Source organism: Pocillopora verrucosa, chromosome 5 (assembly GCF_036669915.1).
Source record: "Pocillopora verrucosa isolate sample1 chromosome 5, ASM3666991v2, whole genome shotgun sequence".
In the NCBI taxonomy this organism is placed as follows: Eukaryota; Metazoa; Cnidaria; class Anthozoa; order Scleractinia; family Pocilloporidae; genus Pocillopora; species Pocillopora verrucosa.
This window is the reverse complement of record NC_089316.1, coordinates 15,304,105-15,332,063: the sequence shown is the minus strand read 5'-3', so window position 1 is coordinate 15,332,063 and position 27,959 is coordinate 15,304,105. Positions and strand designations below refer to the sequence as shown.

The 27,959-nt window shown below is 37.2% G+C and overlaps 1 protein-coding gene, 1 non-coding gene and 1 pseudogene across 5 annotated transcripts; 1 reads left to right on the top strand and 2 right to left on the bottom strand.

Annotated features, from left to right (window-relative positions):
- The first annotated feature begins 1,876 nt into the window (after positions 1-1,876).
- On the top strand, positions 1,877-14,350 carry LOC131788770 (uromodulin-like). Of its 4 annotated transcripts, none has more exons than XM_066166650.1 (9): positions 3,323-3,404; positions 4,086-4,197; positions 6,977-7,149; positions 8,641-8,906; positions 9,060-9,177; positions 9,505-9,627; positions 9,982-10,101; positions 10,397-10,516; positions 12,506-14,350. In XM_066166650.1, the coding sequence occupies exons 3-9, from the start codon at positions 7,080-7,082 to the stop codon at positions 12,886-12,888; spliced, it is 1,200 nt and encodes a 399-aa protein (XP_066022747.1). In that variant the 5' UTR covers positions 3,323-3,404; positions 4,086-4,197; positions 6,977-7,079; the 3' UTR covers positions 12,889-14,350. The 4 variants fall into 4 exon arrangements, with proteins under 4 accessions (XP_066022746.1, XP_066022747.1, XP_066022748.1 ...); XM_066166651.1 differs by having other exon boundaries at positions 3,329-3,404; positions 4,082-4,197; XM_066166649.1 differs by lacking the exons at positions 3,323-3,404; positions 4,086-4,197 and adding an exon at positions 1,877-1,935.
- Trnan-guu (transfer RNA asparagine (anticodon GUU)) lies at positions 13,653-13,725 on the bottom strand. Its single transcript has one exon. It is a non-coding gene; the product is annotated as a tRNA-Asn (tRNA).
- A 2,248-nt stretch (positions 14,351-16,598) lies between the features above and the next one.
- LOC136280733 (uncharacterized) lies at positions 16,599-18,818 on the bottom strand (annotated as a pseudogene).
- Positions 18,819-27,959: the final 9,141 nt, after the last annotated feature.

Below are 27,959 nucleotides of genomic sequence, written 5' to 3'. Positions count from 1 at the left end.
CAGTCGACAGTTAAAAGGCAACTATTTGATAACAACTCGAATAGTAAACAGGGCCTTTAGAGCGAAAAGTTCTTTGCTTCAGATACAAAACAAACATTTAACGAATGTTGAAAAAAGGTCGTCCATACATAAGTTCTAAAGATTGTTGGACAGTTTTCAATTTCAGAAATTAAACCATTCGTGCATCGAGACTAATACAATTGAAATTTAAACAATAGAGACTTGAGGATTAGATATGTGGATCACACAATTTTTTCCAACGCTTTATTTCTTTAATTAAATTGAAGTTCGAAATTATTGAGCTATTTTTCAGTGGCATATCACACCTATTGAGAACTTATACAATTTTAAGTGTACCTTGAAAATTCGAGAACCTTCCGCCGAAGAATTAGGCAAGCTGAAATGATAAGAGATAATTTATTGAAGACGTCATTTGGTGTCTCATAGAAAGACGTAAACAGCATCTGATATGTGCTTTGTCTGTCATCTTGAACAAAACATTTAATATGTTAAATAATAGGGGAAAAATGTATTGTTTATTCTGGTAAAAGTGCGCCTAAACTATGTTTTAAAACTCTTACAGAGTGCGTGAAGCCGGCTAAATGTTTCATCGTGCACAAATTGTCGGGATGATTTTATCAAACGGACGGAAAAAGTTGTGCTCTTTGTCTAACTTGTGGTGACGAAGCTGTGGGAAGAAGAGCGAACGATTTTACAAGAATAGGAACTTTTGAAATAATTTCGAGTCATTATTCCGTGTTGATTTAAAGTTGCTTGAGATAAGACAGAAGACAATTCAATAAACTACGAGTAATATTAAAAGAAAGGAAGCAAATTTCGAGAAACTGTGTATGACGAAAAAAAATTGTCATTTTTGCGGCGCCTTTAATTTGTTTGAACTACACTGTCGACGACTCATGAAAAACTGTCGAGCTAAAAAATATTTAGCGATAATTTTAAGTATTTGGCATATCAATGAAATTTTATATCGCATCATGTTTAATCTGTTTGTCCTTACTGTCAACTTGAATTTGTACTGTAGCTCTGAAGCCCTTGAGGTTCGAGCAAATCATCTGTATTGCATGTGCTTGACGTCCGTGAGTTATGGTCATTGTGGCTTTCGCGCAAAATAGAGCCGTACAAACTTTAATAGATAAATTCCAACACGAATCGTCAGTATTTGCTGGAAGACTTTCTCGAGGCCAGAGAAAGTTACTTTTCAAACTAAAATTACGCGACAGGTTGATTAAAGTCCATTCTTAATTAGAGAACTAACTTTCAAAACCACAAAAAAGTGCAACATTTCTTAAGGCAAAAAGAAAAAAAAAGCAGTTTTCCCTGCCCGTAAAAATCTACTCGGCCCCCACTTATTTTAAAGAAGTTCTATACTCTGTAAGTGGGACCCTTTTGATTGATGCAAACATAGGAGTGTTATTGTATGTTTAGAGCTTTTGTGAATAGCTTATGCAACGAAAAGCTTAACGTTTCTCGAGGCTGGCAATATTTCCTTGTCAAAGACATCCTTTCCGTATTAGTTTTCATTAGCGATCCTTTTTTATCACACGGTGGAGTTTCCTTAGATAAACACTGGATTATTTGAGAACTTAAGGGAAATCTTCTTAAACATCGTTTAAGCTATCTTTAAGCTACTTTAGACCGAATATGATGTTTCATAATGATAATTTGTCAAAGTTACCAGCCGAAAATTACGCTTATTGCAAAAATTTGAGATCGTGATGGTGATAACTATTGTGTAATTATTGCCATGGTTCAGTGACATTGTAGAGAGAACAAGGAAGTTCTTGTCTAAAGTTAATTATCGTTTTGGCTTGAAACCAGGTGTTTCTATGGTAACCATAGCTACCATATTGTTATAAAAGAAAGCACTTTTACCTCAAAAGCAGTAAGGGACCAAAGAGCTTTGCATCTTGAGAGGTAAGAGTTGATCATATCGAAAACATTGATGGGTTATTTGAGTGTTACTTTCCCTGGAAAATCCATATTCTTTACGAAAAGGATATTTACCCGCGGCTCCTTTAATTCTACATACCAAAGGAAAAAGGTTGGCTTCACTCTCAAATAAGGATATGGTACGATTTTGAAAGCAAACTAACGTAGGGTTTTTTCAACGAAAGCAGATTATCAATACTCGGGGATTACTAACCGAACCTTTAAATGTTTATCTCTATGCAACACGAAAGCTCTGGCAAACAATATTTTGCTCTGTTTACCACAAAAATTACCAAAAGGTCGCTGAAGTTTCAACTCCGTCCAAAATTTTTGATGTATCAGAAAGGATTATTCATCGGATATAGTTTGGAAACTTTATGTTTGAATCTTTCTTGCCCTTTTGGTTATTGGACTTAGCAGATAAATAAAGGGTTTCAACAATCATCGGGATTTTTGTTTTATATAAGATGAGGATAAGCAGCAGCTTGTAAATGTTAATTTGCCAACTTGTCAAAGATCGTATTATTTTTCTCGCTCAATAAGAATATATTATTTCTTCTGAAGTTTTTGTCGAGGTCGAGTCGTCGTCACTTCACATCTAAAACCAACATTTCTGAATGGACATTCGTTTTTCTATGGGCAGTTTAAGAACACCTAATGGAGGGAGATATCCGTGCGCTAAAGAGCTTTGTATTAGGGTTGATTATCAACTCTTTCAGACAATTTTAGGAGCGAAGTTTGATGAAAATAACACTTCTGCGTATTTTAACTCCAAACAATGACAAATGAAAGCGTACTTGAAACGGGAACATGACTTTTTTCGATTAAATGTCTATTATTAGCAAAATTGCCATACGACAAATATTAAAAGCATGATAAGTTTTCCAAGGTGTTTATCTTTCGATAGGAATGAATAAAAAATATGCTGGATAAATATGCCGAAAATATTCTTCATCTGTCAAATTTAATTAAAAAGTCCAAGAGAACTTAACGTCTAAATATCTGCTTTTCCTGGGGGTTTTTTGCCGTCAATTAGACGTTCTAAAGAAATAAATCGAAATTTTTACAATGTTGTTCAAAGGACTAATTTCAATGTCTAATAAGTATGTTAAGTTGTAAAGATATTCCTGTGAGACCCACTTCTCTCCATCGAGGGAAGCTGGTAACATCTATCTGCGACATTTCTATCACTTTCCACATAGACTTGACAGCCCCAAGAATTTTGAATTGTTTTTTATGTTTTTATTGACCTGCATAGTATGGTTTCTTTCATAAAAACAGGCCAATTTTGGAAGCTTAATCCACTGCTAGGAGCTTGTGATCAACTTAATGCTTGCGCCATACGCGTGGGGTAGAAACGGAAAACTGTTACTTTGAAGCAGGCATGGAGTTCGTTTTATTTTTCATGTTCATAGCCTGGAATGCATTATTGACTAACTTGACTTTTGGAAAAGGTGGGTCGCAGATGGCGAATCATTTTTTATCCTTCGATTCACTTATGAGTACAACCTTATTTATATAAAAAAGGTTTATCAAGAAAAATGAATTTTTTTTTATAACTTATCGATCATGAAATAGAAAAGGAACTTGAGAAAAATTTGCGTATGGCTTTTATTGATGGCTTTTGTTCTATCTCCCCTAAAATAATATCGCTCAGGAGAAACAAAACACACGAAAATGCTCTCTACAAACCTTGTGTCTTCACAAACGACAAGTGATGCTCGATGCTGTCAATTTTTGTTCTTGTTTCTCCCTTGTTTACCGCTTTTGGGAGGGAGACGGCCAGAGCTATTTATCTAGGACCCATATTATACATAAAGTTGGGAATTTAAAATATAGCAGCGGTAACAACGACAGGAACAAAAACAATTAAAAAACTTTACTCAAATTTGTCTTGTCCCAAGCATTTTATGTGTTAACCTCCTTTATCTCAGCTGAAATCACGAGGAAATTTCTGAGCGCGGAATTGAGACGTAGAAAATTATGCTAAGTACCTATGTTCTCAGATAGGCAAAAATCCGCAAATGAATGCAGTGTTAATTTTTCTCCGTTTTCCCGTAATCTCCTCGGTGGGCTCGTTAAGTTACACGGAACCTGCAATTTCTCTTTTTTTTATTTATTTTGTTACAAGACAGCACACCAAAAGTAGAGTTATAAGGAAAAAAAGGATTTAGCAACCGTTTCCTTATAGACTCCTGTCCTTAAGAAGACCGTAGAAAATGAAATAGAGGCAACGCATAATTCAAGGTACGAATAAAATTTATTGGATGTCTTACCACCTTGAAGTTATACGAGCCTGCTGCTTAATGTTCCCATATGATTTTAAAAACCTAAATGCTGTAATGTTCCCGTGATGGCTAAAAGATTCCAAGGATTCTGTTATCGATTGTAAAACGACGATGTAATGCCAGTTTCTGAGTGGCCTTGAGTTGTTTTCCTTCAAAGGAAGCAGTATTGCATGGTAGTCAGCGTCTAACTTCCCGAACTGATTATTTCATGAATGCTTAAGTAAAAACCAGGAAAATCATAATTTACCCTTCGTTAAGTGTAAGATGAAAAGTTCAGGATGAAGACTATAACACACACGATGCTTCGTAAAGTAAATCTTGCAAGTTTCACCACAATATTCTGTATTTTTATCATCTGCATCTCCTTGATTGCTAGTTCCATATTCTACATATTCACCTACTTACTTCGTTTCAAGGCGCCAGTGAATCACATTTAACGAAAGATGAATCGCAGTCGATGGAAAATAAGTCTACATGAACTTCAGTCGAACAGTTTGGTCTAGTCGTAATTGCAAAAAATAGCACGATTTAATTTATCGCCTGCCTAAATAAAATATTCTCGATATCGTTGAAAACACGAATGAGACCAGACGACAGTTAAAAGACAACTATCAGATAACAATTTGAATAGTAAACAGGGCCTTAAGAGCGGCGCTGAATAAGTTCCCTGAAAAATGCAAGCCTCTTAACTTAGGGTTAACCCTAAGGCAAAACCCCATGTCTTGAAAGCTGTCTTTGAAACAATTTCACTATTCTTTACTGAAACGTTTTCTTAAATTTATGTACAGTTCTTCGCCTCAGATACAAAACAAATATGTAACGACTGTTGAAAAATGTTCGTCCGTACATAAGTTCTAATATTGTTTGACAGTTTTCAATTTCAGAAATTCAACCATTCGTGCATCGAGACTAATACAATTGAAATTTAAACAATAGAGAATTGAGGACTAGAGATGTGGATCACACAATTTTTCCAACGTTTTATTTCTTTAATTAAATTGAAGTTCGAAATTATTGAGCTATTTTTCCGTGGCATATCACATCTAATAAGAACTTAAACAATTATAAGCGTAACTTGAAAATTCGAGCAAATTCCACCGAAGAATTAGGCAAGCTGGAAAAATATATGAGATAATATATTAAAGACGTCATTTTGTGGCTCATAAAAAGACATAAACAGCTTCTGTTATCTGCCATGTCTGTCATCTTGAACAAAACATTTACTATGTTAAATAATAGGGGAGAAATTAATTGTTAATTCTGGTAAAAGTGCGCCTAAAAAAAATGTTTTAAAACTCCCACAGAGTGCGTGAAGCTGGCTAAATGTTTCATCGTACAGAAATTGTCGGGATGATTTTATCATACCGGGACGGAAAACGTTGTGCTTCTTGTCTAACTTGTGGTGACGAAGCCCTGGGAAGAAGATCGAACGATTTTACAAGAGTAGGAACTTTTGAAATAATTTCGAATCATTATTACGAGTTGATTTAAGGTTTCTTGATACAAGACAGTGGAAAATTCAATGAACTATTAGTAATGCGAAAAGGAGAAAGTCAAATTTGCAGCGCCATTATTTTATTTGAACTACACTGTCGATGACTAAAAAATATTTAGCAACAGCTTTTAAGTATTTGGCATATCAGCGTAAATTTACATCGCATTTTGTTTAATCTTTTTGTCCTCATTGTCAACTTGAATTTGTATTGTAGCTCTTAAGCCTTTGAGGTTCGAGCAAATCGTTTGTATCGCGTGTGTTTGACGTCCGTGAATTATGCTCATTGTGGCTTTCGCGCAAGATGGAGCTGTGTAAATATTCACTGTAAATTCCAACAAGAATCGTCAGTATTTTCTCAAAGACTTCCTCAAGGCCAGAGCAAGTTTTCAAAGTAAAATCGCGCGACAGTTTGATGAAAGTCCTTTCTTAATTAGAGAACTAACTTTCAAAACCACAAACATGTGCAAATTTTTTTTCTCGCTTAGTAAGAATATATCATCTCTTCTGAAGTTCTTGTCGAGGTCGAGTCGTCATCACTTCACATCTAGAACCGAAATTTCTGAATGGAGATTTTTAATCCTTGTACATTTGTTCTTCTATGGGCAGTTTAAGAACATCTAATGGAGGGAGATATCCGTACGCTAAAAAGCTTTGTATTAGGGTTGATTATCAACTCTTTCAGTTGATTTAAGGAGCGAAGTTTGAACAGAATAACATGTCGTATTTTTACTCCAAAAACTGACAAATTAAGGCGGGCTTCAAACGGTAACATGACTTTTCTGTTAATTAAATGTCTATTATTACCAAAGTTGCCATACGTCAAATATTAAAAATACAATAAATTTGGCAGGGTATTTTTCTTTTAGCGGGAATGAATGAAAAATGTGCTGGACAAATATGCTGAAAAATATGCTTGATCTTTTAAATTTTGAAAGTTCTTTTTATCAAAAAGTTTAAAAGAACTTAACGTCTCAGTATCTGCTTTTCCTGGGGTTTTTCGCCGTCAATTAGACCTTCAAGAAATTGATCAAAATTTTTACAAAGTTGTTGTTCTGGGGACTAATTTCACTGTCTAATAAGTATGTTAACATTTAAAGATATTCCTGAGAGATCTAATTCTCTCCATCGAACGAAGCGGATAACACCCAATTGCGTCATTGGCATTAATGTCCACATAGAACCGACAGCTACAGGCCTTTTTTTAAAATTTATTTTCATAATACGGTTTCGTTCATAACGACAGGTCGATTTGGGAAGCTTAATCCACTGCCGGGAGCTGGTGATCAACTTAAAACTTGTGCCATACGCGCGGGGTAGAAACAGAAAACCGTTACCTTGAAGAAGGCATGGAATTTATTTCATTTTTCATGTTCATAGCCTGGAATGCATTATTGACTAGCTTCACTTTTGGGAAAGGTGAGTCGCAGACGGAGAATCATTTTTTATCCTTTGATTTACTTATGAGATACAAAAAGACTTAAAGTTACACCAATTAGCAAAGACCGACACTCAACATCCACCCACGATCGGAACTCGTTTTTGAAAAATTAAAATTAAACAAAAATGTTTTATCGTTTCTTATTCTGAAAGATTAGATGCAAAACGGCAAAAACGACAAAAACGACAAAAACTTTGCAAATACAAATTACTTCATTGTACAATGAATGTACAACATTGTACAGAACAGTGCTGACATTTGGTAAAGAATAGCTACATTGTTTTGTTGGATGTTTGTCCATGAAATAAAAATCGGGTATTGTGCAAGTGTCAGAGAAAGTTATCAGCAAAAATACATTTAAGGATTAGTTTAAAGGTACTCACCTCAAAAACAGGTGGCATGACTACCGTTAAATTGTAGGTACTTTCGATATTTTTGTTTGAGAAATATAGTGTTTGACTTTTTTCATTTGAATTAACCATTTTGCGAGAAAAATTCGAATTTCCCAACGTATATATCGATAGAAACGTCTTGAACCCATATATGAATCTCCTGTGTGATGCCTGATAACGATGGCCTGTCTTAATGGAAATAAGCATAATTTTCCTCTTTCCATGATAGTCGGTCAAAATAACCAAAGGCGTGACTTATCGATCATGAATTAGAGAAAGAACTTTTGAGAGAAGGAAAATTTTGCGGATAGCTTTTATTAACGGCTTTTGTTCTATCTCCGCTAAATAATATCGTTCAGGGGAAACAAGAAGACACGAAATGCTTTATAAACATCCTTACTTCACAAGTGGTGATCGCTGCTGCTAATTTTTGTTTTCGTTTTACTTTTGTTTTTAAACTTTGGACGGGAGGGAGAGCTGAGGTTAATTATCTTGCGCTCTATTACACAAAATATTCATAATTATGATAGATTACAGCAACAGTAAAAGATTGACGGATCGCTTTTCTTTATGGATTTTGCCCTATCTCCCCTAAAATAATATCGCTCCGGAAAATAGAGAGATTGAACCTTCTCTCTAAAAGACTTGCTTCTTCACAAAAGACAAGTGATGGTCGCTGCTACCAATTTTTGTTTGCGTTTCACTTTTGTTTTGAAAGTTTTTTTCAGTGGGGAAGGGGACTGGGTGTAACTATCTAGTGCCCTAAAAACTTTACTCAAATTTGTCTTTTCCGCAAGCATTTTATGTGATGTTTTGTGTGATGTTTTGTGCCATCTGATCGCGGATTTGAGACATGGAAAATTGTCCTAGATACTTATGTTCTTAGAAAGACAAAAGTCTGCAAATGAAGGTATTATCAATTTTTCTCAATTTTCTGTAGTAATGGTTTAATTGAGATCACAGTTCTTTGTTCATCAAGCGTGTTATTTTGCACGCTTAATAACTGAAATTGTGAGTTTATTTCTGTATGATGAGAAAAAATTATTTTCTAATTATATTTTGATTGCTTTATTTAAGAGCGAGATCGCACAATGCTGTTTCCAGATTACTTCTTCTTTGCTGAAAAACGTTTGGAAAACCATGAAATCGAAACCCAATACGTCAAAGACTTGGATCAATGTGAGCTTTTCTGCTACATGAACGACAACTGCGTCAGTGCTAACTTCAAAAAAGAGCCAGATACAAGTGTAATGGCTCATGTTTGTGAACTGAATAACGCCACTCATCTTGACCATGATACTGACCTGATAACTGATGCTGATTTTTATTATCGAGGCTCAAAGGTAAAATATGAAGCATAACTCAAATTCAGCAACTCGGCGATGAATCGTGGAAAACAAACGACGTTTAACAAAACTTAAGTTCGTTCATTCATGTATCAATCATTCAATACATTGATCTTCTTTAATTTTTCTTTTTTTCTTTTTTCTTTTCAGAACGCGTGCGGTAAAAACCCACCTTGTCAAAATAATGCAACTTGTCAGTCCGGTTTCACAATCAAGGGATATCGATGCTCGTGCCCCCCTGGATTCGAAGGAGAACATTGCGAAAAAGGTTAATTACAGAATAGACCGATGAGAACAAAATATTTCCTGGAGTATTTAAACCCCCATATTTATATATCACGTTTGGTCGTCGAGTGCGTATCTTAACGGAAGACTACCGAGGCTGATATTTGACGACTGATATCCGGCTACAGTTTGAAATGGTGTCTGGAGAGAGATTACGTTGCAGTGAAAGTTTTGGGTCAGACTAATTAAAAATTAATTTGACACAATGATAACAGACTAAATGCTTTTTCACCGCATAAGAGTTTTAAAAAGCGAATGTATATCTCACTACTACCGTTCTAGAATTTTTCTTTTCTTTATAATATTTTAGATATTGATGAATGCCAAAAAAATACCCACGATTGTCACCTGAACGCTACTTGTCAAAACACAAATGGATCCTTTGTGTGCACCTGTTTATTTGGATTTAACGGAGATGGACGGAACTGCACAGGTAAAGGCCTTTAGATTGTACGTAATTGTCTCGTTATGACTTTGAGAAATGTTAATTTGCTTGTAGTTGTTTGTTTAATTTGTACGTTCCTTCTTGGTTGATTTGTTTGTTTGTTTTGATAAAGCAGTTACCCTTGCCTGAACATTTTTGATCAATGGCAGAAAATGAAAATCCTCAATCCCAATTAAACGCAAGGGAACAAAATGCTGAACGTCTTCGTTGACCAGCTTTCTCTTTAATAAAACATAGCGACCAACAACTCTCTAACGACAACTATCGCACTCAATGTTCAAAATAAGGTTTATACATGTATCATACTCCAAGAATCGTGATTGAAAGCCTTTCATTTCTCAGATATTGACGAATGTGCAAGAAATCTTTCTTGTCATGTGAATGCTAACTGTGCCAACACCATTGGATCACATGTATGTACATGCCACACTGGATACACGGGAGATGGAAAATCTTGCTGGGGTAATTTTAAAAATTTTTCTTCAATCCCAGCTATTTAAAGCGGAGAGTAATCTAAAACTTCTTTTTAATTCAAATTATGGTGTCAGAAGTAGTCAAACATTTATCCTAAAATGTAGTTCTACTCCATAATCCACCTCTCATTAGAAATGGTAGATTATTTCACTTTGTCCCACATCTTTTGAGATTAGGTTTGCAGTATTCATGTACAGGTGTTCATTAGATATTGATCAACCAAACATTTTTCAACATAACATCCAACTCTGGTTTGTTACTCGGTGCACTTGATCCCCATCAGACATCGACGAGTGTTCAAACACAAACATCTGCAATAAGAACGCCTTCTGCAGTAATACCCAGGGCTCCTACAGTTGCGCCTGCAATCCTAAATACATTGGAGATGGTTTGACTTGTAAAGGTTAGTCTCTTGTAATTGATACTTTAAAAAAATTGTAAAGATGGTACTGGCTGAACTCGTTGTAAATAATCTTGAGTGAAATGCTATTCTTGTTTGGCCATATAACAAATCACGTTAGTTTTTAGTGCCTTTAAATTGATTGGAAACGTCCTTCGACAAACAAATAGGGAAAAAGAAAGATGCATTCGATTTTTTTTATAGACTTAATGTGCATGGTTTTTGTCCTCCAGGAGAGAAAACAATGATGATTGATCCCCATCATTTATTCTTGATGACGCATAACTGTTTTTGTAAATAGAATTATTATGAGGCTGTGTCTCGAAAAGATTAAAAGCAATCTACCGAAATAATCTGATTGGCTAAAATCGATGTTGACCACGGTTAAAAATTTTTTCATTTTGGCCTATTAAGGTGATTCCTAAGAACATAAATATTATCTGACGGTTTTTTTCAATCTTTTCTTTAATGTTCCTTATCAATGTCTGTTTCGGAAGATACAATAAAAAAGACAGGCCACCGTTCTTGTTCGGTAGCTGGAAGCAAAGATTTTCAAAGTAAAAATTAAAAAAAAAAAACCTTGAAAGGCACAAAGTCTTGAACGTAGGGAACAATTTGATATATAATTTGTAAAAAATCAAATAAGTTTAATCGACATCGACTTAAAACGTTCCTCGAGTCGTTGCTCTCAATGTCATAATTTTCATTATCAAGATGATTTTTAAATTTCTTCAATTTAAAGGGGCTAACTTGTACACCAAAATTATGCTATGAAAAATAGAGGTCACCGTGCTCGTTAAAGAACTAAAGAGCATTGTACCTCTTTGCAGGGTCCATTGATTGAAAAGCAATATCGTCCTCTCGGAATTCGCGCGCGATTATTCGCCTGATTACGTGATTTTTTTACGCAGTACAGGATGCCCAGCGCAATACTGAGGAATCTCCTTTAGACTGAGAGCAATATTCAATTTATTAAATCATTTCAATAGTAATTAATGGAAGAACAAATACCAAAAATTAGGAAGCAGGCAAAGAGAATAAGGCTAAGCTACGAGCAAAGTATGAAGTCGACATTGAAGACTTTTTGCGGGCAGAAATCCAGCAATACTTAATGCGAGACTAGGAGTGACTTAAATGGAAAGAAATTTACGAGAATTCAAAGTTGAAATAGTTCCATTCACACGGAGCTGGCACTTGCCAAAAGTTTCAGCTTGCTTTTTTATTACGCGAATTTTGATTGGTGTATGTGTTGTCAGATGCCCGATTTGATTGGCTATATGGAAACACTATCATCCAGAGCATGTATTGAGAAAATGGATATCAGTCAAGCTATAAATAAACAGCATTTACCTTCTTCTGCAATTTTATTGGAGAAATATGCTTAAAATATATAGGGTATTTTTTTTGTGAATAAGTTTTCTGTGTCGTAGTGGAATTGTAATGTAGTAAATAGTTTTCTTCAAACTAAGCAGATATGCCTGAACAACTTCGTTGGGAGCCGATTACTGCTTAAGCAACAAAGAACCTTTTTTTGGTGTTTACATTCTCTCATTTAAACACTCGGAGGGTTGGGAAATTTCTTGAAAGTGATGCAAACCCTTGACTGCGTGTCGGGTTTGCATAATTTTCTCAAATTCTCCCAACCTCCTCTCGTGTTTAGATGAGAGTATGTAAACACGGAAAAAAAAGGTTCTCTTTTGCTTGAGCAGTAATCGGCTTTCAACGAAGTTGTCCAGGCATATCTGCTCAGATCGAAGAAAAACTATTTACTACATTACAATTCCAATACGACATAGAAAACACATAACCTGACACAGCTGATTGGCGATATCAAAAATTATCGTAATATTATAGGCGTGCTGTTACGGCTTTTCACAGGGCGGGAAATCCTTCTTAAACACCGCAGCTTATGTAATAATTTTTTTGTTCCTTCAGCTTTCTTATAAAGAAAAATATACAAAATATCGCATTAACCGAAATTCAACTTTTTAGCCGATCCGTGCTATGATTACAGAAACCTGAGTGATGCTGACAGAAAGAGCACTTACAACACACCCGGCGGTGGAGAAAAATGTGACGACGATTCCTCATCCATAATATTCGAGAAATGGTATCGTTTCGTGGGAGATGCAGGAACAAAAATGCCAACCCAATGCGTACCGGATAATAGATGTGGTGCGGTCTTCTCAGGCTGGCTAAAAGGTGGTCACCCCACATTGGCAGATGGTGAGGTTCTCTCCCAGGTCTGCTTCACCAGAGGTGAAGTTTGTTGCAAGAAATCAATTAACATTAATGTGAAAGACTGCGGATCCTACTTTATTTACAAACTACTTGAGGTACCCAGTTGTAATTTGCGCTACTGTGGCACAGACTAAATGTTATAAGCAAGTCGTTCTGCACAGTGAAAGGATTCGCAAATCGATTTATTGACACGCAAATGTACATCAATGATAACAGGGACTTAAAGAATTTCATATGATCCACTTTTTATGATCAGTGTTAAACAGTGAGTAGTTTGAACACAAGAGTACCTTTGTACGGCTTAGTTTGATCCTCCAAGTAAGAGTACTCCTGAGAAGTTGTGACTGAAGGTAGTCAGTAATAGTGACTGACGTTTCTATAACCTCAACGGAAATCATCATCAGAGTCGACTGACCAACAGACTCTCCCCCCCCCCCCGTCCCCCCAGCTAATGTGTCAAGAACTATGGGCATTAGTAAGCTTCCAAATAATCATAATATCTTTATCTGTTCCGATCGAAGTACTTCACTATGTAAGTTTTAAGCATTCTTGATGTTTACTCAGGTCGTCGGAAACTAAAGTAGCTTAGGTGTGTTGTTGATAAAGACTATAAATAATTTCTAGAATTGCATAATTGCTATTCACTGTTACATTGATACTCAAACTTTCTGATGATATTGTATAGAAAACTAGAACATTCTATTAGGCTATGTAATTATGATGTATTTCTACCACAACAGTTGTGTTGTAAGCTTCGAATTCCGGAATGTTTTGCAGTACCGACTATAAATATATGAAAATCATATATGTGCACTGCGGTGGAGAAACGAATATAAGAGATCCTCGCAGTTATGAACACTACTGAACTAGTAGTTGAAATAAGAGCTGAAAGAAATTAAGGCCCGTACGGGATTTGAACCCATGACCTCTGCGATAACGGTGCAGCGCTCTACCAACTGAGCCAACAAGCCAACTGGGAGCTGGTCATTATGTTGGAGAGTATTTTTTTTTTGTCGGAAAAGATCAACTATCTAGGAAGCTCTACCAAAAGATAGCTCCGTACTGTGATATAATTCAAAGATTGTGTATTTTGAGAAGATTTGAAGGCGAGAGTGAGTCTTTGCTGTCAGCAGAGAGCAAAGTTATAGTTTATAGTGACCTTAAGTAAGTTTTTAAATGACAATTATTGTATTGCCTGTAGGAGTAGGTCATGAGAAAGAATTATTACAAGTTGTTTAATAAAATAGTTTAAAATTGTAGGAGTATAGTATTTCTTATTTTGATTAAATCATACCTTAACAGCTGAATCTTGTAGGAAAACGTGTTGGGTGAAATCGCTGAAATCTAAATGCTGTCTATGCTAGAAAAACGAAAAACTAAACAACACCAGAAAGAGGCCCGAAATGACGACCAGTTAAAACCTAATTTAATAACCTTTTCAGGCTTATTCATGTGTATGTAACCGCTAGCAGAGAAGGTGTGATCTGTTACTCTTGTTGCTGTAGTTATAACTGACAATGAGCCTAAGACAAATAGCACGTCTAGGTAATCAGAGGTTTGTATGTCTTTGCTGCACTTTAGAAAATCTAAATTGACTTTCCCAAAGGCCAAACCTTCTTATCGCCTGCTATTCAAATTCTCTACATGTAATAAGTTAAAGGATACATGAGACAATAAATTATCACTTTCTAGATGTCAGTAAACAAAACCGATTACACTTCATCTTTTTGTTGTAATTAAAGGTACTGTCGTTAGTGTTGTTGAAGTGCAAAGTTCATCGTATTCCTTCGGGTGAATAATCGATAACCTTCGGAAGGGTTTCCGATCCGTGTTATAAAGCAGAGTGACGACAAAAGGAATACCATTGACGATACACCACTAAGTGGTCCAGTGTTCTGTGTCACACAACTCTCCGAGGGATAGTACCGTTTCGTAACAGCTGTACGAACTAGAACTCCAACAACCTGCGTGGATAGTTATAAATGTGGTAAAGCCAACCCAGGCTGGTTAACCCTTTAACTCCCGGAGGCGATTAACCTGTTACTTCGCCCAACAAAATCCATTCATTATCCAGGTAATGAGAATACCCAAATTTATCAGGAAGAAGTTGTTTACCTGATCTAAAATCAAACCTTCTAAGCTTATTTATAAGTAAACAATCAGATCTTGGAGGTTAAAGGGTTAACTTGTGCTACTCCCGTAATGGAAGATGGGGAATTTGACAGGAAGGTCTACTTTAAACATAAAATTGGAGGCTGTTACTACCGATCAGTTCAGATTTAAGTAGAAAACTCTGGGTTCTACCATTTATACAAACTTTTCCACCCACCAACTTGTGATCTGCGCCATTGTGATACAGACTGACGTTGAAGAAAATAACTCCACGTAAAAAGAGCATTTATGAACCGCTATCTAAGTAGACGCCTATCACGAATTTAACAAATTTTATTTCTCATCATAATAATTACTTACATTATATTAACTTAAATTGTGAATTATTGGCCCAGGCGAGATACCTGTCTGACTGAATGGTGACCATCCTATAAGTCCTAAGGATTGGTTCGCTTTGGCACGATTTAAGAGTAAATGTCAATAAAAATCACAGATTATCGAAAAAGTCGCGGACACGGTCAAAAATCGATTTGGTTCATTTTTTGCCTGTGGGTAGCCTTATCTAGTAAACAAACGGAAATGGGGTTAGATTTTTTAAATATGCACTTTAACGGGAATAATTTGTTTTAACATTTCCGGGGGTAAATAGCTCAAATTTCATCAAGCGCGATCCTGAAATTATGCACTTTTCGGGCACTTGTCATGCTAACAAAAATGTAACGGAAGGACTTTTCTAGTCATAGAAATATTGAGTTGGACTTGTATTATCGAGACAAAGTGATAGTTTTTGTGTAATGTTATTCTTGGAGGAGCTACGTCCCTATTAAGAGACGACATCCTCGGCCTTTCGAAATTAAGGCAAATGTGGCCTAGAATAGCTTGGCAAAAATACATGTGGTAGCGTCTCAAAGTTTACAATATCACTACCAAGAAGCCTTGAAAGATAGTTCTTTACGATGTGGGTTTTATTTCTTTGGGACCTTTGACTACCAAAAGATGACCACCAGCCGAATTTCGGTTAAATTACCATGACGCCATAATGAGTGCATAATAACAAAATTAAACGCGTCGGACACAAATAACTGTTTTGGTCAGTTATATCTTCACTGGCCGTTAAAATGACTAGAAACATATTAAAATGTCTATAAATACACTTGATTTTTATATACGGAGACTGGAGAAACAATTTTCGACTTTTGCTACCCTTTGAGAATCACGCCATAATTCTGCATAATTCTACACACAACAGGTTAAACAGTTCAATTGCACTCAAAAGGTTAAATTTGGCACAAAGCCGTTAGTGTCCGTTTACTCCTCATCCGGTGAACATGGATTCGAGCATTTGCATCCCTTCTGCGCCTTCTGCACTCGCCAGTTTCGAAATTAGTGAAAATCGTCCAACACAAAGATAAGGAGGTTTCACAAGCAATGGTGAGCTCGAGTGACTAAAATCCGATATGTAGGACTCTGCTGTCACGCAACGCCTTCATGTAAATAATACACGCACCGCTTTTATAATCAGCAGATCAGTTATTCGTAAAACGTTCAGTGCTCAGTTACTTGGAAGAGCAGGTACACTCCTGGACTAACTGTGTGAGTCGTGCGATGAATGGCTTTTTCCTCTTCTGAGGTGAAATGTCAGAAATATCCAGCCCAAGGTCGATGCACATGTCTCTTAGCCTATCCACTCTTAAAGTTGTGAGTGTACGTTTTTGTACAAGTTCGCAGATGTTTAGATCGAAAGATACAATCGGATGTTGAATAGCCACATCTCCATCACATTTGCACACACTGCAGATAGATGACTCTCAGCTTCGGCGGAAATTTCGTCCTTGTCGACGCTCTCCATGTCCACTTCTGAGATTCCACTAGCTTTTGCTCGGTTACCTGCGGCTGTAACTTCTAATCGCTTCTTTGCTGAAAGATGGCTGAAGAAGCCACTAATCTGCTGCGACGTAAGGACTTCATCAGGTTGAAATCGACGTCCCCCCGCTTGGTCTCTTGCTAGGCTCATGGTTTTCGAAACTTCTTGTGGATCGCTTTTCCGTCCACTATACTCTCTTTTTTGAAATTGGTCAGTTAAGAATTCGGTCTGTTTCCTTGTAAAACGCACCTTTTTCTTAATTGTCTTCAGGGCCCAACCCATTGGAAGAGGCGGCAAGCCGTCTCTCTTTGATTGTGCAGCAACTTGAACGCTTGGTATTCGACTGCGTCCCTCCATCAGCTTGGAAGAATATTCTCTTTTAGCTTTATCGTAGAGAGTTTCCTGTTCGAGCATCATTTGGTGTTTTCCAGTATCTAGGTGTGTCTGGAGGTTTGCAAAGCGACTGCAGGCTTTTACACATCCTTCTTCTGGACACGGGAAAAGCATGTCATCTGGCTTATATTCCCCAATACAGCTTCGATCTTGGTTTTCGCTTTCAGTTAAGAAATTTGCTTTGACAGAGCTTTCCTTAATATGTCGGTGTCTCACAATCTTGAACGTCGGTGCGCCACTTGGACTCTGCGATGGCGAGTCTAGGATTTCCAATTTTTCGGGCTACTTCATGACTCCTTCGAACTTGGCCCATGGCATTACTTTACCGGAACCCACATTGAATGCTCTCCACACTCGTGTGTCACTTTCATCGTACTCAAAATTGTTGAGTAAGCTTATGCCATCCCATTTGATATTAGAGGTGCTTGACGGTTTGGCAGCAACATAACTTGCTTTCTCTCCTGTGGTTTCTTGGCCAGATTCAATGGCTGTTTTGAACTGTAGAGCGTTGATGACATCATTGCCTTCGTTTACGTACCTTCCAACGTACCTTCCCTTGATTGTTGCCGCTTTGCGATCACATACCTCCTTTCCACCTTGAGGGTCCGAAAAGTCGTTTCTTACAAAAGCCACTCCCATGGCATCACTGGCCAGCTTAGCTGAGATGATTGAATTTCCACTGTGATAACAGCCAGCGTTATCTTATTTGTAATAAGCCATTTCCAGCTCTGGAATTTCCTTTTTCAGGGTAGTGAGGCAGTCAAGCATAATCGAAGCCACAGTCACACTGTCTTGGGCGCAGCTTTGAAATACGTGAACAGGTGTCTGCGATTCAAAGTGCTCAGAACCCTCTGACCGTCTTATGGCAACGCTAATGTGCCATGGCAATCCTCGCTTCGCAAACCAATCTGACTGCGCCTCTCGATATTTTCGGGGCATATATTTCATTGCCCAGTCCTGGACTAACAACACCGATCGGCTGTCGAGTTTGGCCAAAACTGAATGCTTCGCCTCAGCTTGGTGGACTGAACGTAGCTGATGGGCTTTCCAGCAAATGATATCATCCCTTGCCTGTTTGATGGTAAGTTGCATGTCAGCTTGATCTTCTGCTGACGAGAGCGCACTTGAACACTCATCTTCTATGGTACACAATACTTCCTGTAACTCATAACACTGCTCATATGACTCATTGTGGAGATGGTCGCAGGAGCCCCGAAATTCAGCATTGCTCGGATCACTTAGCGCGTAAATTCGACAATGATCGGGAACCTTTAAGGCCTCCACTGTATGTACCTAAAATAAAAAGTAAAATGACAAGCGCGTGATTCAATGTATATTTACAAAGCATTGCATGCGCATATGATCGACATTTCAAAAAGATTACTTAATCGATTCTCAGCGTTGTGTACATGTGTGTAAGCGTACTACAGTGAATTGCAAACTGTTTACTTTCATAAATTAAGCATAAAGACTTGGAGAGAAAGAAAGAGGTAGCTGTGAATCATAGTAAGAAGTTTACTGCATAACTCTGCGAAGGCAACGCATAATTATAAAATATGCACCCACCTTGTAGTCGCCCTTTAGGTACTGCTTCGAAAAACGAAGTTGCTGCTTAATTTCCCTCGCTCATTGCTGAGTCTTGCCACAGTCAACAAGCTTGCCTACGAGTTTTTCTATAGCATCAACTGCTTCCATTCCTGATGCTGAAAAGTTATCAAGTCCTTGTAGAGACTTGCGAACAGATGAAGAACACACGGCCCAAACTCTCTGTAGAGTTCTCTTACTCGTAGGCTCGAAGTTGGTTTCACAGCAGTATTGTTGATACTATTGGACAATACGCTCTGGTATCATTGTTCTGATAACATTGGGTGGTTTTATGATCTCGCCAGTCGACAATTTTAGAAGTTTTTCCCCGAAAGGAACATCTTGAGTAACGTGTGGACTCGTTATGAAAGAAACAAAATGTTCTAATCTTACAGGTTCAATTCTCATTCTCCTTTTCTCCTGGTTTGGAAGAGGAGCAGCTCTTCCGTGTATCAGGCTTCGCGAAAATCCCGCTTCTTGCTAAGATAAGTTCAATCTCTGTCTCAGCACCTGAAAATTGTAAAAAACGCTTGTGGCTTCCTCTGCGCCACAAACGCCACCTACAATATCATGTAAAGGTTAAGACATTCTTTTTCTGCTGGAGTTAAAGCAACCGTTGTCTTTATTCCCTTCACCGACGATTATTACGCTTTTGTTTTTTGTTTACTTTCGTTAACCCATCACATTTGTTTTCCGTGGGAAAATTGTACTGTTATTTTCGTTCCATAGGGTTTTCACTGTGCGGTTTATATTTGTGAAATTTTGTAAAGTCTATTTCTTTGTTGTATCGTTCTCGTTCATGATGGCAATATATTTGTTTAGATCTTATATGTGAGGCAGAATGAATTGTTTGTTGATCTCGTTACGTGACAGATTATCATATGTCACGCAGAGTGAGAGGAACCTATGAAAAATTAAAATCCGGCAAATCGCTAGCGTTACCTGCCGTTTTGTACGGGACCCTTTTTGTGTGAGACGTCAATAAAACCAAAATTAAGATCAAAGTAGACTAAACGTAACTGGGTTGTGACACGCTGTAGAAAATGACAACATCAAGTAACTTTATTTTACTCATCCCGGCTCAGTGGCTTCAATGAGTTAGCCGGTCGGCCACCTTCACACCAAATTGCAAAGGACAGTATTTCGAAAATATCTTCCAAGCGGAATAACAAGGGCCTATAAAAGATTTCTAAGGTAAGGAACTATTTATGTCAAAGCAAAAATAAAAAGCTAAGTGCGGCTGCGACTCAAACAATACTTTGCTTGTTTCATTGCAATGTTGATTTTGTTCATTTCAAAATGGCGCCATTTACAATTTTAGCGAAGTTTGGTTGGTTGGTACATCAAAACAGCGGAAGATACCTGAAAAATGAAACGATGAATTTGAAGACCCACCTTATAAGCCCTCGTGATAGTATTGCTGGAGATTTTGAGAAACTACCACATGCATTTTTGCCACACTACATTAGGCCGGGTTTGGCATGAATTAAATATGGCGAACACGTCCACTGGTAATTAACCCGTGGTTTCGTCAGGAAGGCACGATACAAAAAATATCACTATATCTTGGTAATGGAAGGCCACATGTATATATTATAGCTAGAGAAGTCCTGCTGATGCAAGGACGGCCTGAAAACTGCATAATTTAGAGCTCGCAGGCACTCATTTTCGATCATGCAATTAGTATCGGTTTATTTCCGTTAAAATGAATATTTACAGAAACTAACCTCACTTCACTTTAAGTAGTACCTATAGCTACCTGAAGACAAAAAATGGGACGAAATGATTTTTTTTACCATGTCCGCGATTTTGTTATTTTTCTTTGATTTTTAGAGACATTCACTCTTAAGTACTTCACCAGTGTTACTGAAAGATTTCTGAAAACAATTATGACATCAGCTATGGATACAAAATTGTTTTGAACAAGCTGTGAACTGTGGTTGAGTGGTCCAGACTAAATTTGTAGCAAATAACTGCACGAAATGAGAGGATTCATATATAAATGCATGTAGGTAGGTGTGTATCTTCCCCTCAGTCCCTTTCTTATTAACATGACGCGAGAGAATTTATTAGATACTCAGATCTTCTTTGAAAGTCAAATCTTTTTCCAGGGTCAAATTAGCAGTTCAAGTGCACGGGGCAAGTTAAGGACGGATTAGACTCAGAACATAGCAGCCCATTGAAAATGGCACGTCGCCTAATTTAAATAGCGCTTTGACACATACGACCCTCTTACAAAATAAAAAGAAAAGTAACACAAATCATTATATAATTTACGGGCGTTACTGTCTTGTTACCTTATCTATTATCATCTCGTCTCTCGGGACGAACCAAAATCATATTACCTGGGGTGCTTGCGCTCTTGGTTATCTGCTTGCAAGTTCTCATAGCTTCTAAAACCGTAGAATATTTGTTTGTTTGAAAATGTAAATTTCCAACACTGACCGTTATGAATTTGAAACCCACGTCTTCTACTTTTGCTTGTTTCCCTTTGTTTTGTTTTATTTTTTTAAGATAAGTCTATGAACGAGTCTATGTAGCTGTTTACACATCTTTGCGAGAAGAACTGCACGTAAATATATGACTGATAAACTTATATCACTGTCGCTTCCATTGGCTTCATCCCCCATAATCTTTCAGCTAAGGAGGATCTACGTGCATTTATAACCCAAAATAACTAGTGATAAAAATAAGTTTCCGACTTTAGAATTTTGAGAGGCGCGCAATGAGAGTGAAAGGTTTGAACAAATCAAAAATTTCGTGTTTGATTAACAAAGTTATGGCTGAGTTTAAATGTTTACATAATTCAAGTTACCTAGGGCTCGTTTACACTTGAAATTTTAAGGGAGCCATTGACCTTCTCTTCTTTAGCCAGCGGTTACAGCAAAGTTAAGCTGCTGTGCTGCAGGAACTGCATTCCAGGCTATCAAAAGTGAGCCAAACGTTTCATTCACATGTAGAAAGCTTTGAACAAAGTCAAGGAAGCTTAGCAGCTAACAAAGAGAACAAATTTATTTACTTCAAGTAACACACTTGTATGAATAAAGACTGCTATTGATTCCCTCACTAAAATAGATGTCGAAATAATAATTCGTATGAAAGACCAGATCTTTGTTTGTGAAAGATAAGTTTCTCGTAAGCTTAGAGAAATTAAAAAAAAAAAGTGAAGTGGCTGACGTTTTTTCCCAATTTCTTTTCATCTGCAAGGTATTTCACCGGCTTAATTTGGATTGAGAGGGAAGCAAAGGAGGTTAATAATCTCGAACTAATGAAGGTTGATAAAGTTACCAGAATTTGAAAATAAAGTATATAAATAGGAATTCTGTTTCCATAAATAAAATGACTTTCTCTTCCGAGTAACAGAGCATTAACAAAAGCACGAAACTTTTTCTCGATTTAAACTTGACGTGCGGAGAACAAGCTTTTGAACCTGTTTCTTTTTCAGACACCACATTAATTACTTCAAGCCACATCCTTTATGCCATATCCAATGGCTTCAGTGACGGCAAAGGAAGGGTAAAAAAAAAAGTTAATATTTTGATCTTCTGGGAATAAAAATTACACCTGTTCCTTTACTCGATTATCATGTGCTCAAAAAATTTCAAAAACCACTGTTTAGAGTTATCTCGTTAGCAGGATATTTCGCATGCTGTTCAATCGATCGAAGTTATATCAATTAACACGTTTTCAATGAGTTTTATTTACCTTAATCAGATCGAATGCCGCCTAAGCTAAATTCTGAGCCAATCGAAGCTCCTGCAAGGCACAAATTCGCAAAGAAAATCCACATCTCCTTATTGTATGATTAGAACTCTCTGCATACAAAAGAAGTAAACAAATATCAAAAACTTTTCAGAATTCACCAGCGATGATCCTACATAGCGACTCAAATTAGTCTTCAACATGGCTTCTTTCTCAAAATTTTTGCTTCTTGGTCTTGATCGCCTGTTGTCTTTATTGATAATTAAAGTTGCGGGTGAAGAAGGTGAGTTATACTTTCATTTTCTCCGAGCTGACATAAAATCATTACAGTTCAACTGAGTTAGACGCACATTCGATTTCATATTCGTTACTTTCAGTTTTTTTCCATAGATATATAGGTAACATAGTTCACCAGAATTGAGACCATCCCGCCTAAACTTACTCATCAAAACTCTTAGATAACAAAAAAATTTAATGTCACATGAACGATAAGCCAAAGGCCGACATGTTGATTTTGGGTAAATAATAGCAACACATTTCTTTTCTGTTTAGTGTTGTTAAAAGGACCCAAATTCTAAGCCGCCAATAGCAGCCCACGCATAAAAAAATGCAAGTCTTCCAACAGTATGATTAAAATTAAAACGGACTCCTGCTTAGTTTTGTTACAATGCAAGGACAGGAGAAACTAGTGGGTGACAAAACTCCCCGCTATCGAGAGGCAACAAGACTCTTCTTCAGTCTTCTCTTCTTGTTCTTCTCTTTACGCTAATCATCCTGAGGAAGTTTCTCTCTCTACGAGTAATTAAGCAAAAGTTTAAAGTTCACAGCTGGCATGGACTTAACGTGTCATCCACATGAATTGAACTTACTAGTGAGATCACCAAATCAAGGATATCAAACGCCCTCTCAATAAAAAAAAAATTCAGAGGGTTTAACTCAGACTGGCTTCTTATAATAAAGATCAACGCTGGAATGTTGCTTCTTTCAAATTTAGGCCATCACCCGATTATATCAAATTACCGGTATGCTAAAAATTCCCAATCGATTTTTCAAAGAAACAGAGATGTTTGTCTTCATTGATGCACATTAGCAAAAGCGAATTCAAAAATATTATATTCAATATCAAGTAAAATATGGGGTCGAAAATTCCCTAGACGCGTTAGAAATGGTTTTCACTTCAAATAATTCTCATATCTAATGAAATACACGATTCAGTGTGTTGTGCTCCAATTTTCTTAATCGTAAACTATATCCATACTGCTATAGTGTTGCAAGTAAATTTAATTTATAATTGTAATAGAACCGAGTGAAGTCTAATTTCGCTCACTCATGAGTATAATTGAAGATCGAATTGGATGACGCAAAGTCCCGTTACCGATTGATCATAACCATTACAATTTAAGAAGAAAACAAATACATTTACATTTACTTGAGAAAATATCTTCGGTAGAGGCACTGTTTTCTGAGGTAGGTGGTTATTGCTACGGTTATTGCAATCAACTCTGTGATTGGGGGATTTGCAGGAGTGGACTTAATGTGATTAGCTGCTTTAACTGTCCGATTACAGGTGTCAAATTGACTGTCCGATACAGTTGACTGTCCGATTGCCCTGTCCGATTACAACTCTAAAGATTAAGTAGTGATAAAATAAAACAGCGAAAGGACCAAAATCATTTGAGGACATTATAATGGCTATAACTGGTCGTGGAGGAGAGAGAGGCGAAACTGTTATGTTTTGTTACTTATACAACTCATAAGTTTCATCACTCCATTGCCTTTGCTTAGTCCCTAAAAAAAGCAACTGGTTCTTTACCTTTCTAGATGTAAACCATAAATGGTGCTAATCAAATCCGATTCAATTTCTCTCAGATTTCTATCGCAAGATGGAATTTACATCTTCTCTAGCTTTCCCTGGCAAACGGCTCATAAACCACTTGATACGAACCGTAGATTCCCCTATGCAAGACTTCTGCTCAGCTATGTGCTTCATGGAACCCAACTGCGTCAGCTATAACGAATTAGTGACCAGCGGATCTCCAGTAATCACAAAATGTGAACTGAATAATTCCGCACACAATGAACATCCTCAGGATCTCAAGTCTTGGACAAACTACAGATATAAAGCAACAATGGTGAGTACATTCTTATCCCATTTGTGCTTTTCGTTTATCCTTAGTTTGGTGATTTTTGATGGTTGATTGGTATCCTATCATGGGCAAGCGAATAACATTACTTGTCATTTGGTAGATTAGTATACAAAGTTATAAAGCTCAACCTCGGGTTGTTTAGCTTGTAAAGGTTTCGACGGTAAGTTGTTTCACTAATGTGTTGTTTGGCTGGTTGCGCAATGTTTTTTTTGCAATTGGTTTGTATGGTTGACGGGTTGCGTGGCTGGTTGTTTGGTTGATTTGATCTCATGTGACATTTCAATTTTCATTTCAAAGTATTATTACCACTTACCACTTACCACTTCAATTGGCATATATCTGCTTTTAAACCTCGTTTTCACACCAGAACACTTGTGGACAGACTCCTTGCCGACATGATAGCACCTGTCAGACAGGATTTACAGACAAAGATTACAGATGCCTTTGTCCACCTGAACTGATACAAGGGCACCAATTGCGAGGAAAGAAACGGTAGGTAAAAAAACATTTTTCATTGGTGAAACACTCTTATGAAAAACTCTACCTAACCCTTTAAGTAATCTTTCGATGAATCCAACTGTAAGTCTTATTCAGTCAGCCATTCGTCCGTCTGCTCTTCCAGAAGTCTGAATCCCCTTTTGTCTCTCCTGTTTTCATATCCATCTGTCTGACTAAGCGGCTGGCTGTCTAGCCGTGTATTCTTTTTAACCAACTCACATCCTTTTGTTCAAAATCAATTCATCATATATATACTGGTTCTTTTCCCAACAGTAAGATGGATACAGATGACGCCATCTACAGTTTGCTTTGGCGCAGGAGATGATTCTTATGGTTTCTTTAGAACTGCCAAGGCGGGTAACATCATTGCATTCAAATTAACGTACAAATCCGGTTACGTGACCTGTCATTCATCGAACCCACGCTATCAATCCAAATGGGGATGCCTTTGGAACCGTCTCATTCCCAACCAAATGGCCACGTTGATTACTGACAAAAACCGTAATCTTCTTCTCCCAAAGAGTGATTTCCTCTCAGATTGTTGGGGCTGCAAGTTTTACAGCCTGCCTTGGGCCACAACCGAATCGCCACAACTGCTCTTTGATAATTTCTCTACCCCGCTGACGGTGGAAACGAACCAAGAATTCCAAATCTGGTACAGCGAGGACTTGTTCAAATGGGGTTATGGCAATAATGGGTACGAGAAAACGTGTGTTGCAGTGTATGATTTGTATGTTTGAGAAGTCGCCCAAATTACAAAGTAAATTGAATAAGAGAGTGCCAATATTGTTGTTCATGCCTTTATTACTTCAATATTAGATAGCTGCAACTCACTACTATATGCTCTACCGAAGTATCTACTTTCAAGATTGCAATCCGTTTGAAATATAGCAGCTCGAATTGTTACACGTACTACTATGTTGATCGTATGACCCCAATCCTAAAAAAAAAAGCTTCACTGGCTTCCTGTCCGTCACGGTATAGTTTATCAAATTCTTTCATTGGTCTACAAAGCTATTAATGGAGCAGTGCCTTGCTGCATCAGTGACTTACTTAATTATCGCACCTCTAAACGGACACTAAGGTCCTCTTTTCAACACCTTCTGGCGACCCCGAAAGCGAGACTAAAACACATTTTAAAACGTATCTTTTTAAACAAGCTCATAACTCCTTTTAGTTTTATTAGATGATAAATATGTTTAATTACCTCCGAATTTTTTCAATTTCTTTATTCTTGTATAGATATATAAATCTTTTTCTCTTTTCCCCTTTTCTTTTTAGCTTTTTTATGATCTTAACGTGAAGCTCCATGGACAATTAGTGGATTTGGCGATGTATAAATATATTTTCTATTATCATTTATAATACATGTACTTATGACGTCAAGAAAAAATACTCTAACTTTAGTGAGGTTCCTCTCTTCGATTCAAGAACGAAGGAAAAGAATGCTTGTCCTGGTAAAGGCCTTGCTTGGAATCAAGAATTCATAAGAATGACTTGTGAGACTTTAAGATATGCACCCTAAGTATATAGAGATGAAATAAAAAACTTGAATATATGCTAGTCTATTTTCATTTTCGCTTTGCATCCGTTCCCACAATGGTTGGCCTCCGGGTTCATGGAACATTTGAGAATGAAACTGGCGAGTTAAAATTCAAATTCTGCCTCCATTTTCTTATGAAAGATATCTCAAACTGGTATTAGTCCTGCGAGCATTCGCCCTTTTTGAATTTCAAAGTTTAATTTGCTGCCCTTAACACTTGCTGGAAAACAAAACTTATATTGATTTCCGAGAATGCTTTGTCACTCCCGTCGTACTGTAGGTTTTCTATGGACTTCATAATGATTTTCATATCCAGAACCAAATGATGCTCAGCAGAAAGTAAGGGAGGCAACAAGGTAATTAAGTATTATCAACTAAGTTGATAACCTAAATTAGCCACCGTACAGAGGCTAAAGCTGAAGAATCGAGCGTTAGCCCGTAGTTACTCGCTCTGACCAAGGGCGAACGCTCTAAACGTCAGCTTTAAAACTCTTTACGGATTCCAATCTACGTTATTAACTCAGTTGCTAAAACTAAATTACCCTGTGATACTCTCCCATCCACGCAGCACCAAAATTTCTTTAGAAACGTCCCCCTCTAATAAAAGGAAGTTGGGTTTCTTCTCTATAAAACACCTTAAGCATAAACCTTTTGACTTATTTGGAAAATACCCACAGGGTAACAAATAGAATAAGAAAGATGGTTAGATTTCGAGCCCACTAAAGAAATAAAGAAATTTTTTTTTTCGTCTCGTCACGAGCGTGAGACAAAGAAAAATTCTGAGTCCCCATGAGAATCGGACCTCAAATCTTCGGACTCCGCCCTCCGATGCTCTACAACTGAGCCACGGAGAGTCTGTGGTGGGCAAGGCCCACTCCGAGGTTCATGCATGATACGCGTCCTACAAACTGCTAGGATCAGCAATGTCGTAAGCGTCATGTTTTGTTAATAGAAAAAGAAAAAATGGTAAGATTTTGGGCTCGGTAAAGGAATAAAGAAAGATGTTTCTTCATCTTGTCTCGGGCGTGGGAAGAAGAAAAACTCTGAGCCCTCATGAGGAATCGAACCTCAGACCTTCGGATTCCGTGTTCCGATGTTCTACAACTTAGCCACAGAGACTCTATATGACTATAGACTTCTATACTATATTAAAGTTCATATATCGAACACCCGTCCTGCATACTGCTACTATCAGGGTAACAAAGGTCAACAAATAGCGTAACAACAAGGTAATTGCTTTCATCAAGACAAAAGTAATGGTCCCATTATTTCTTTTGTTTTTATCTTTAAATTCAAGTTTTACAGGAAAAGAAGTGGCCAATATTCGTGGGTCATGTGTAACGAGTAAATTGTCGTGACAAA

What these genes read in the sequence shown, in the direction of transcription:
- LOC131788770 (XM_066166649.1), top strand. Translation starts at nt 7,080, where the DNA reads ATGGAATTTATTTCATTTTTCATGTTCATAGCCTGGAATGCATTATTG. An exon ending in TAGCTTCACTTTTGGGAAAG is followed by an intron (nt 7,150 to 8,640) that starts GTGAGTCGCAGA and finishes GCTTTATTTAAG; the next exon opens with AGCGAGATCGCACAATGCTG. An exon ending in AGATGGAAAATCTTGCTGGG is followed by an intron (nt 10,102 to 10,396) that starts GTAATTTTAAAA and finishes GATCCCCATCAG; the next exon opens with ACATCGACGAGTGTTCAAAC.